The sequence below is a fragment of the Rutilus rutilus genome (genome assembly GCF_951802725.1).
Source record: "Rutilus rutilus genome assembly, chromosome: 11".
Lineage (NCBI taxonomy): Eukaryota > Metazoa > Chordata > Actinopteri > Cypriniformes > Leuciscidae > Rutilus > Rutilus rutilus.
Window position 1 is genome coordinate 33,937,925 of NC_140216.1, and position 12,426 is coordinate 33,950,350.

At 38.5% G+C, this 12,426-nt stretch overlaps 1 protein-coding gene across 1 annotated transcript; it reads right to left on the reverse strand.

Moving 5' to 3' along the window:
* Positions 1-444: 444 nt before the first annotated feature.
* LOC311299429 (CMP-N-acetylneuraminate-beta-galactosamide-alpha-2,3-sialyltransferase 1-like) lies at positions 445-11,054 on the reverse strand. The gene is made up of 6 exons (XM_084422990.1): positions 10,985-11,054; positions 6,182-6,445; positions 5,462-5,655; positions 5,032-5,211; positions 3,069-3,114; positions 445-1,578 (listed from the first exon to the last, which is right to left on the reverse strand). Exons 2-6 carry the CDS (start codon positions 6,425-6,427, stop codon positions 1,222-1,224), a joined length of 1,023 nt encoding a protein of 340 aa, XP_084279116.1. The 5' UTR covers positions 6,428-6,445; positions 10,985-11,054; the 3' UTR covers positions 445-1,221.
* Between the last annotated feature and the right edge of the window lie 1,372 nt (positions 11,055-12,426).

A 12,426-nucleotide genomic window follows, 5' to 3' on the forward strand; every position in this document is an offset into this window, starting at 1 on the left:
ATTCACAAACAAATGTATTGTGGCCTAATCCCACTTGTGAATTTTTTTTTCTTTTTCTTATATGAATGTACGATGTTATGAAACTCAGCACTTCTGTTTTTAACATTAGTGCAGTTTTAGCACTTGTTTTAAGGATTCACAAACAAATGTACTGTGGCCTATTGCCACATTAGGGCAATGTTGATATATGTGTGGCCAATTGTACAATGTGAGTTTTATCATTTAACAACTGTTATGAAACATGTTCGCTTTTTTTTTTTTATGGCAATCATTAAAGATAAGATTAAAACAAAGTCATTTCTGTGTGTATTTGAAAGACGTTTAACAACCTCTCATACTGTCAATTAAATACAGTATATGTTTAACTAGTTAATTTTTAACACTCAAAATATATAAATAAGAATCACACAATAATTTAAGTAGAAGTAACAATTAAACGGGTGGAATTATAAAATGTTTTATACTAATGAAACTAAATAAAATTGATTAAGTTCAACTTAATGCATTTGTTTAAATGTAGATAAAATCAATTGACTGCAACCACTTGCGATAAAAAAATTGATTAATTTCAACGAATCATTTTTTTCAGTGTACCTGTTACACATACTTATACTTAATTCCCTGTCAACAAGCTGCTGTCTGTTTGAAGAGCGGTCTTCCACACCCTTCAGAAAAACCTGCTTTGAATGTTTTCAGGTTGACCTCTTTATGCCACATTGTCACGCAAGGATTTCTTTCAAATCATTGAATTGCTAAAAACAAAAATATTAATAAAAAGTTTAAATCTATAATTATAGTGTATAATCTGAAATCATTTCCAACAAAAGTAAAAAAAAAAAAAAAAAAAAAAGGACAAACGTAACAATTCCTATCAAATATTAAAAATGCAGATTGTTCTTAACATCTTGACTTCTCTACTTTCATTTACATACAGTATATATACAACACAAGCTATAACCATAAAACATAATTTGACATAAACATATTAATCACAACTTTGGCACATTGTTAAGATGTACATTCATGAAGATACCATCAAAAACAAAATGTGTTAACCGTACACCTTCACAAAAGGACTAAACACCGCGACTAAACATTCAAAGGTTGCCTAAGCAGTGAATTTGAGGTGGTATGACAGTGAGGTGTGTGCTTTAAAGACACGGTATTGCATTTAGCATATTTGCAAAAGCAGCTTTGCACGACAAATTTGTTCGCCTCTTGTTATTTCCCTCTGAACACCTGAATTTTGTTTTCCAAGTACAGTTGCATCATGGTGTCAAACTCAAAGCTGCCACTATGTGCGCCGGTACGGATTTTATGTGAGGTATTCTCAAAGTAGTGATACCAATTTCCATATTGGTCAGCACCAAACCCAAATGTAGAAACCTGTACAAAAACGAAGGCTAAAATTTCCATACAATAATAAAATGTAGAAAAATTAAAAATAATAAAAATTACCTGGTCACAGATGTGCAGGGCAAATACAATAGCGAGGAAGCCAGTGGATGGATATTTGCCCCTTTTCAGCAACCATGTCTCATGGACATACTTAATGAAAGCAGGATGTAGAATCATCACCTACGAGAACAACACACGCTAATCACCATTAGGCCTTTTCACACTTGAAATAGTTCATTTTAAACCCCGGGTAAATGGAATCCTGGGTTATCTTTATTCACGTTTCACACTGCTCATTCAATAGACTACTTGCACAACTACTTCCGTATTCTACTTAGTACATATCGGGAGTTTCCGGTTAGAGTGTTCAGTGCACCTACATACATGAGAATGCGGATTATCACTATGTTTTATGGATGCCAATTGATTAAAATAATGAATAATGATCTATTCATTATCTTGACCCTGCTGAAATGTTCCTATAAATATATTTTCTTTCCAACTGTGCATTCTGAATAATAAATAGGCTAAATATATTTATCCACTAACCTGCAGCAGTCCTATATGCTCGTCTTCTCATTAACAGTGTTTTTCTCTTACTTATATTTTAAAACCAGGCTCAAAATGAGTAAACTGTTGTGTCTTGTGCAAATGAAATTAGAAACAGAGCAGTACGATATAGTACGATACTTTTAATCGTCTTATGCAACAGCACAACAATGTAGGCTACTCTACCAAACACTTCACTTACACTTCCCTTCTTACCCCCCTGTGTCACCTAGTGTCAAAACAATATAACAAATTCATCTTTTACTCAAGACCACTTCTCCTTAGAAATTCCCATTAGAACACATATATCTGTTACTCAGATATCCCAAATCAATTTCTTTATTTACTCCGAAGGCACTACTAAGAATAGAATTAGCCCAGTGCACGATACGCATTCCTGCGCAGTCTTCTTTTTTAGTGGAGAGTAGAGTGGTTAATGCCTGATGGTCTGTACGCAATTTGAATGTCCAACCCCACAAGGATGTCCTCCATTTCTCGACAGCCCAAACGCATGCGAGGGCTTCCTCTTCTACCATCAAATATTTGCGTTCGGCCTGGGTGAGAGTTCTTGACGCGAAAGCCATGGTGCGTTCAGAGTTATCAGGGTGTATGCGTGAGAAAACGGCCCTGAGGCCATAATCAGATGTGTCAGTCGAGATGAGTGTAGGCAGATCAGGGTTAGAAAGGGCCAAAACAGGACTATCAACTAATAACTGTTTGACTTCAGAAAAGCTGATATTTGCTTATTCCGACCAGAAGAACTCTGACAATAAGTGTCTGATGTCAGGGTGTAACATGACCTAATAGTACACACTTTGAAGATCAATAGTTGAGAATAATGTAGCCCCATGCAGACCCTTGTCAATTGTGTAAACTGACATCCCTAGTCTAAACCAGTTTTGTGAAAACCTGAAACAAATAAGCTTCGCTCCCCTAAATTCCAAAAATTCTTTGACGTGCCTCAAGTTGGTATGTTAAGTCAGTCTCCCCTATGGTCTCCTTTATCCAGATGACAAAACAGTGCAGTTCAGATTCTACAGTGAACCTTCCAAATGTCGCATGACCGACACAATAATCTGAGCTCCTTATCAGTATGTTAAAAATGTCAAAACATCACTCACCTTATGTCTGTTGGCATTTATGCTCGGCCTGACTTTTTTGTAAGTTCTAAAGACAAGAAAAAAGGGCAAAATGACATACAAGAAATAATAAGGTACCATTAAAACATGATGAATTTGTTGGTTATCTTTTGCTGTCCTGGTACAACATATCAAATAAACATATATTCAACGTCCAGATTCCTTTATTTTATACCCATAGGTAAATCAAGTTTCAGTGAGCCTGAGCAACAAGGTCTAAGAACAAGTTCAGGCTGTTTCTCATACATATCATAGACAATACAATAGACAACAATAAAAACAACACTTACCACTAAAACATTATAATAAACCCATTACTTCATCTTATACTATTCATATGATTAATCACTAAAGGGACAAAGCTGTTCTTATACAGTTTTGTTGTACACTGCGGTACTCTAAACCATCAATTAGACGGAAGGTGCTGGAACACACAATACAGGGGATGACGCCTGTCACTTAAAATGTAAACACCCGTTCGCTGTACCTGCCTGGCATACAGTGAAGCAGGGTTAAGTAGCGGCTCCCCAGTCAACCTATTGACCATTTTACAATTTGGTTAATAGAGGTCCAGCTCTTTAAAGATAAATTCCAGTACCAGGACACCAAAAGAAAAATAGACCAAATTGATTTGATAAAAGTACGATAAAACAGAATCAACAGTGTTTAGTCATTTTGAAGTTTCCTTTAAAAGAACAAACGTTGATGCCCCTTTTTACACACAGCTTCACAGTTGGCTTCAAAACTCAACTTCAAATCAATGATTGTCCCCAAGTATTTGTAAGATTGCACACCCTCCAGTGTTTGATCCTTAATGGATGTGACTTTGTGCATAGAAACCTTCTTTCGAACCATATCCTTGGTCTTCAATACATGCAAATGAGAGTTAGGTTAGATCTAACCTTATCCCCAACTCTAACTCAGAATTAGTAATTTCTGCACCAATAGCAGCATTACAATAGCAAAAATAATGAGAAGGTTTTCAAACAAGCCACTGACAAAGAGATGAGTGGGAATGCTAAAGATGATGGTGGTGCATAAATTACACACACCAATTTTAACTACAGCTACCATTTGTGGGAAACAAAAGATCGATTAAATCAAGCGTAGCCTTAGTTCTGGCAGGTCACGTTAGTCAAGCTCGCATCAGCTGATCCACATTTACCTATAGGAATATGACGCCTATCACCGTATACATATATACATATATTACCCTCCTCCATCCCCAGCTCCTCCTCTCGCCCAGTCAGGATTTGACATTCTGATTCCCCTTGAATCAGAATAATTATCGAATATGTTGTACTTTTAAAATCTTGAATTAAATAAATATATTTGCAAATTTTCATGTTGGTTCTGTTCTGTTTACCCCAAGGGGGACTATTGCTGCTCTCCCTGCTCTTATCCATGCTAGGCTGCATGGATGCGCAGGGAGTTCTCGCCCAGAACGGAACCATTCCGCCAATCCAAACTGTATGCTGAAATGTCAGTCAAGTCCCAAACTCAAACCAAAACCAAACCCTAAAATATGATTGGTTGACATTAATGTTGTTCCAGGACCAGCAAGGTTGTAGATCCAAGAACATGTCGTACTTCACTTTTGGGGTATCAATACAAGTAGAACTCAGTTACTCTCCTAATAATAAAGCTTCCAAAAGTTTTTTTTTTTTTTTTTTTTTTTTTTTTCACAGCAATGATAAATAACCATTTTGAGTTCCGAAAAGAACGTTTCGGTAAACAGTTCTTACATTTAAATTTTTTGTATTTTTAGTGAAGAACATTTTAATAATCTGGTAAACCCTTTTCCACTATTAAGAACCTTTTGTGAAATGGAAAGTTTCCATGAATGTTCTTAATGGAACCATAGATTCCAACAAAGAACCTTTATTTGTAAGAGTGTATCAGCCATTTGAGATTGAGAAACATTGCTCAATTATCTGTTTCTCACCTTGTGATGTTCTTAGTGGTGAAGGCACTGATGAGCCACTCCATATCCAGAATCTTGAATGGGGAAAGCACCAGGTAAGTTGATTTGTCCACGTCTACAGCGCTCTCAGGATAGATAATCCGGTGAGTGGCCTTAAAACCCACATCCTTCTCATAACCTTTTGTTGGGCCCTTATTTATCCTGGCTTAACAAAGCATGACTGGGTCAAGAAACATGTGAAAGATCATCATGTAAAAACAAAATGACATCGTCAACCAAATTTAAATGCATTTAAATGGTGTTTTTTTTTTTTTTTTTAGCTTATGAAGAGAAGCTTTACTGGGCAAAGAAAGACTGCAGTTTATGGCTAAAAGTGACACCGAACAAATACACAGTTTTGATCATGTCTCACAAAAACAGTCAAACAAATTAGGTTATATATCATTTTTACCTAATGACAAAGTCATGATGATCTATGAGATGTCCATAACGGGATCCTTTAAGGTTCCCTGAGTTTCCTACCACAGCACAAGTCCTGCAGCGTTTTGGACTAGCATCTAAGTATTGTGTTTTATCTGGGAAGAGAGAAAACATCTTCTCCACCACTACTGTGTAGTTCCTTTTGTTCTTATCTTTCTGAAGGCCCTGAAACGTCATGCAAAATAGACTTCAATGTAAGAGGGTTTAGTATTTTGAGGTTCACAGAAAAACTAGTAATCAACAAATGTTGACACACTTGCACTGAACTTCTGTTCCAAAACCTAGTGAGCTGAAGAGCATGAGAAACTTTACTTAAATTAATTCAATAGAATTTGCAGTGAACATGTTGCCAAGGGAATGACATGATACTCATAAGAATAAAAATACATAGCACACGCAAATATGGGGTAAATAGTAAACTTAATGACTAACAAAACGGATTAATCCACCATCTTGCATGGATTTCTTTCATTGAGCTCATCATAATGCATTCTGTGTATCAGTCAAATGTATCAGAAGGGAACATAATCATGCTGCCCATGTTTTGGAACAACTTTGTTGTGAGCACAACTGTGCTGTCTTAAAACGCTGCCTACATAGCATCCCGCCAGCTTTTGGAAAAGATTCAATGTAATTTTACAGTTATTTAATTCATCACTGCGCAAGGCTTAAAGAAATGTAAGATCAATACCTTCCAATACTTGAAGATATCTTCACTGAGCAGGTAATTTTCCCGGGTGAGCAGTGGTTGAATAGAGAGATCATAGAGTTCATTGAACCAAGCACTGTGAGTCTGCTCTCTGACACAGTCTTTACATGCACATATGCCTGTAGAGAACTCATCCACGGGGGTTTGGAACACCAGGAGCATGCAGATTATGATCACACATATGACAGCTGTCATATAGGACCACCTATAATGCAATAACATGCCCATCTTTGCTCCTCTATTCTCCTGATGAAAAAAAAAGAAGTTATTTTTGTGGGTTGCATGGCATAGCAGGGCTTGCAAAATATCAAAATCCCTGGTGGGCCTTCGGGCAGGCACTCGTCATATTTTGGTGGCCCGAAATGAATTTAATTAACCCTAACCCGAAAAAACAACAACCTTTTTTTATGTAGAAAATTGAATAGGAGTCGAAAGCATTAATATATATATTTTTTTAAAGTGTCAGCGATTTTCTCCACTGCCCATGCAATCTCAGGCTGCATCCGAAATCGCATACTTTTATACTGTACAGTAGGCGTGTGTCCGAATTTACAGTACTCATAAAAGAGTTGGCAAAAAATACCTGGATGACCTACTTCCTGCAAGATTTTGAAGTGTGCATACGATGGACACTTTACTATGAGGCCAAGCGTTCAGAACTGACACCAGTATAGGTCATGTGATGACGAGAGCATGGCGAATGTAGTATGTCCAGATTACATTCATACTACACACACTCATACTATATAGAACATACTTTTTTAAGGGCTGTGAAATAATTACTTCTTCAAAATAAGTACCTACTCAAAGAGAGTATGCGATTTCGGATGCAGCCTCGATCACTAAGCAACAGTAAATTAAGTAAAATTACAAGGAGTGGCAGCAGCACCAATTGTCTTTCCCAAACATCAGAAGAATAGAAGGAGAGGTGGATGCAGACGGAAGAAGAGAAGTAAACACAACTAAAGATGTGCAGATTAACGTCACCTGAATCCGCTGTTAAAAACCCGAACATATGATTTTCACTGATTTAGGCTTGATATCAGCACCTGACCCACACCACACAAGGCACCACATCTTCTTTGGCAAAATTACATTTCCTTAATAGCCTAAACACAATCTTACATCGTCACTGTTTCCCCTCACTGCAACATTAAATACACTCAGCAAAAGCAAAGGCTGGATATAGGCTTTAATAATTTATTGTCATATGCAACAGTTTACATATCACACTTGATTGATCCTGGTTAACTATTTGAGTAAAATGCTCCCACATTCTTTTCTTTCCTTTTCTTTCTTTCCTTCCTTTGTGTTCTGTTTTTAATCCTCTTTTTTGAAATTGTAAGATTTCCATCCATTGCTGCTTAAACAAGTGGACCCCGCAACTGCGTAGCTTGAGAGTCTGCAAATTAGTGCCTGACAAAAAAATTATGCTTTAAACGCAGTAATATTTCCATCATTATGTTGGAAAACACTTTTATCAGAAAAAATTCTGCTAAGCTCGTGTATGTTTTTAGTTAAAGCTGTTAAGTTATTAAGCAACATCTAAGGATTTTTTTCCTTTGTGTTTTACATAATGACCACTAGTAGGAGGTGCTCCAGGCATATGCTTTCCTTGATTGGTTTTCCCTGAAGAGATTGTCCCTGTCCCAAATGGCACACAATAGCTGGATCCCAAATGGCACACTCCGGCCTTGTGGACCTCCTTCGAGTTCACACTTAGTGACATCAGGAAGTGGACTGTGCGAAAGTGGGGGCTTCGCCGAAGTCCGCATCAAGGGCACAACGGCGGCGCTCGCGAGCACACTTCTGAGCGCTGAAATGCCGGATGGGACACCCTACGGACTCGTACACCTGGCGAGCATGCACAATTTAAGGCCACAAGAACGCAAGTCCACATGAAGTGTGACATTTGGGATCCAGCCTTCATATGTACTTTCGGTCTTGTGGACTTACAATGGCTGACGCATGCGCGTGTCCGTTAAGTCCATGAGATCATAAGCCCCTTTAGTCATTTCAGATTTCAGAAGGGTGCTTGTGAGCAGAGGCGTCGCAATAGGGCAGGCAAGCCAGGCAATTGCCTGGGGCCCCGCATTTCAAGGGGGCCCCCGAGGGCTGATCATTTAAACAATCAGGAATGTTAATATAAAGATGCAGCAACATCTCCGCATCCCCCTTAGTGGGGCCCCTCTCTCGTTACCTGGTTATACTTTTACCTTCTCGCCTCAGCAGCCTTTTTCAAACTGGAGCAGCGCTTACTCGCGGTATTTAGCAAATGCATGATTTGATTTGTTAAACATGAAAAGGACGTATCCATTGGGCATGGCCGCTCGCTCTAACCTTAAATGTTCGCTATTATTAGGCGCATATCCAAGTGTTTGTGCGGAGTGTGGAGCGCGCACTGCGTGACATGGAGGCGCCGACGCGATTACTTTCATTTTCCTATAAACAGTGGAAACAACTTAAAATATTCAGTTTCTGGCCATACAGAAAAGAATAATGCATCAGTCGCAACTACTTTTATTTGTGTAAACTCACAATAACAAGAAAACTTTGTGCTTTAATTTGTAAAATAAAATAAAACAATCAGGGCGCGCTTTCATGGACTGTGAATTGGAGCGTGTCTCAAAAATAAACAGAAACAGCGTATAGGCTACTAGCCTCACATACATGAGAAATATATCTATATAAAGCTTGAAATGTCCACTTTTAAACAATACATTTATTATAGTTGACATTATTTCATTAGTAATAAGTATCCAGCTCTTTACATTAAACTTGAGTAAACAATTAGTTGGACAATGAACTAATAAAACAATAAAACCAAAAATTAAATTAAGATGCTAACTATATATTTCTAAATAGCATTGCTTGTTCCACCACACAAATGACTGTTTTTAAGGTGACAATCTGTTACACATTTGAAGATTTACTGTATCTTGAAAATTGTTGTATTTTTGTATGTTGTATCTTCTGTTATAAAGATGAAGATTGACATTTCGTTAATTAAAAAAATAAGCACACAATGTTGTAAAAAAATAAACAACTTATGTTCTGTTAGATGTTCTGTTTTGACTACTTTTTGAATTTTGTATAATAATATCTCTAGGCAATGAAGATATATTAACAAAAAAATCTTATATATTATATAAAACATATATAAAATACATATATATATAAAAAAAAGGGCCTCATTGATTAATTTTGCCTGGGGCCCACACTCAGTGTTGGTTCGCCTCTGCTTGTGAGCACCCCCTTTGCGGTCGATGTGCGCCCTCGATGCGCACTTTTGCCGACCCTGCACTGATGTGAGCCCTACAGCAGACTTCTTCCCGACAGTCAAAGTGGCTTTACGTCACGAAAGTGCGGACTCAGAGGAAGACCGCGAGCGTTTAAGGTGCCATTTGGAACAGGGCCAAAGTAGACGTTGTTATTGAAAACTAAAAGAAAAGAGTGACACACGTTTGTTTCGTTTTGCCGTGAGAGTTCGGTGCCTTTATTAAAATCAGCACATTAATGATTCCTCTCTCATCCACCCACAACCTACCCACAATTAATGGGAATGATTTTGTGATGCATTTTGGTAGCCCTACTGGAGCCCCAGAACATATGGCTACTTTGGGATTTTGTCTTTTACCTTGCAAAATTGGTAGCTTGACTACGAATTTTGCAAGTCCTGCATATTGTCATATTGTGGTTCTCTCAGGAACAGACAAGACTCCGATCAAAGATGCAAACTTTAATAATAACTCTCTGGAGTCAAGTCAAGTCACCTTAATTTATATAGCGCTTTTAACAATATGGATTGTTTCAAAGCAGCTTTACAGTGATAATAGGAAATTACCGTAACAGATTGTTTATGCTTTACAACAGCTCTAAAGTTATTGTCCAGCTAAAGTTAGTTTTGATTGATTGATTGATTGATTGATTGATTGACTTCCATTGCGAACAGTCTGGAACAAGCTGACAGGCAGGGAAAACACACATTAACACAACGGAAACCAGACAAAGACTGAAAGCAAGGGTGCATCTTAAATAGCAAACATAAACGAGATCATTAATCAGACACAGCAGGGACAAATTAACTCATAATGATAGTAACCATAGAAACAAAAGAGTGGTGGGAAACAGAACAAATGAACACAGAAACTGATAAAAAATTTAAAACAGAAAGTCCACACACAAATTGAAACGTGACACACATATATAGGCTGGTAAAAGATAAAAGCCCAACAAGACACAAAACATTAAGGAATCATCACTGTGCTCTTAGGCCAACTTGCCAATCACCACTGTTTAAGTTGTGGAATGCGGTTGTCATTCCTTTAAATAGCTGAGCTATATAATTACAAATTCACCAATCTGCTTTATAAGCCTTTGTCCTATATGCATTCAGACAATATCACAGAATGACACAATTAGCCACTGTCAGAATGACACTCATTTTTGTAATAAATTAATGTAATATTAGTTAATTAGTTTAATGACAATTTAATATTTTAACGATCGTTTAATATTTTTGATTGTTTTATAACCGTTTTATTAAAGCAATTGCAATCTCGATGCCGCTAGAATTAGTTCTAGTTAAGGGTTTGAGTCCAAAATAATGCAGCCGTTCGTTACTGCACCAAATGTACGGATCAGTTTGAGACAAATCAAAGTCGGGTGCTTTTACCGCAGCAATGAAGGAACAAATATGTATTGTTAAATTAGCGTTTGGCCAAACAAGGCGCGATTCTGTGGTTTTATTTGTTTGAAAGGAACACAAATGCGATTCGAACATACCTGCTGACAGGAGTCCCGTTGAGTTGTCGCATCTGCTGCTTCCAAGCCCAGGGTGGCTGGAGTGAGCCCCACCTAAAGATCCTCTGAACTGACCTTTGCTCCTGATGCATTGCTGTTTCATAGATAAAACAGCTATTTTTACACATTTATATGCCTGTGTAAATCTGTGTTTATTGGAGCACAACCCTTGGTTGTGTAATTCAGAAAAGTGGATCCTGAAAATTGTGGTTATTAAAACCATGCATCACAAGAAGTGTACTGACTGAGATTGTCAAAACATTTCATTAGGTTTACTGAAAACATGTTTACAATGTTTACCATGACTGGTACTGTATTTTTTATTAGGGCTGGGTTTTCATGATTTTATTCTATTTCGATTCATTATGTTAATGAGTTTACTTAGGACTGTATTGCACTGGTTCAAACTAGCTGTGCTCACACTGGTGTGTCGGTCAGAACACAGGAGGCAGGAATCAGAAGTAACAGTTTAATTAAGTCCAGCATGAATAATCAGCACAATGAACGGCACAGTCAGACCACAGGGCATTGCATGGAATTATCTTATCAGATGTGGTATCTGAGTATGTTGTGTGGTATGGTATCATTGATGCACAACTTAAACATATCCACTTTGACCATGAAAGTTAATTTCAGTACTGGAGCTCGTTCCCTGAGTAGGGAACGGAGACGTCTCGTCGGAGGAGTTTCCAACGAATTGGGATCACGCTAGGGAGACCAATTACCTTCGAGTGAATTAAAACGATACAAGATTTGCATACAAGATTTGCATTCCGCTGCCCGCCTACCAGTGCGGGTATAAAGGCGGAAGCAAGCGCATACACAAACGCTTTTCGCTGATGAGCCGAACGGTGTCCAGTCCTCCGCGAAGGTACAGCAGCATGGCGACGGGACGAGACGTCTCCATTCCCTACTCAGCGAACGAGGGTTACCATATGTAACCGAGACGTTCCCTTTCGTTCGGGAACTCCTACGTCTCGTCGGAGGAGTTTCCAACGAATTGGGATCCCTAATAAAACGCCATGGTGCTGGCCCCTTCCAGCGCCCTGCCCAAGCTTCAGCCTGCAGTTTCTTGAAACTTATCTCTTATGTGCGGAAGCTTAGCTGGGAAGAGGTCACACTGCTGTTCCACAAGACCCACTCAGTGGACATTGGATAACACTGGGAAAGCGTGCCCATGATGTAAAAGGGAACGCTGCGGAGCCCAAAACCTGCCCGAAGGGAGGCACTAGGAATACACATGTGCACTAGCCCGTAGGGTAGTGAACACATGGCAGTCTCTGAGGTAGTCCCAGCCCGAAGGGTGGGAGCGTACTCAGCAGAGACAACAGAGCAGACTCTGTCGAGGGGAAGACACTGGCTATCCCGGGAGGTAACCGTATCATGGAGAAAAAACATATGGGGTCACCGTAGGGACCGCAACA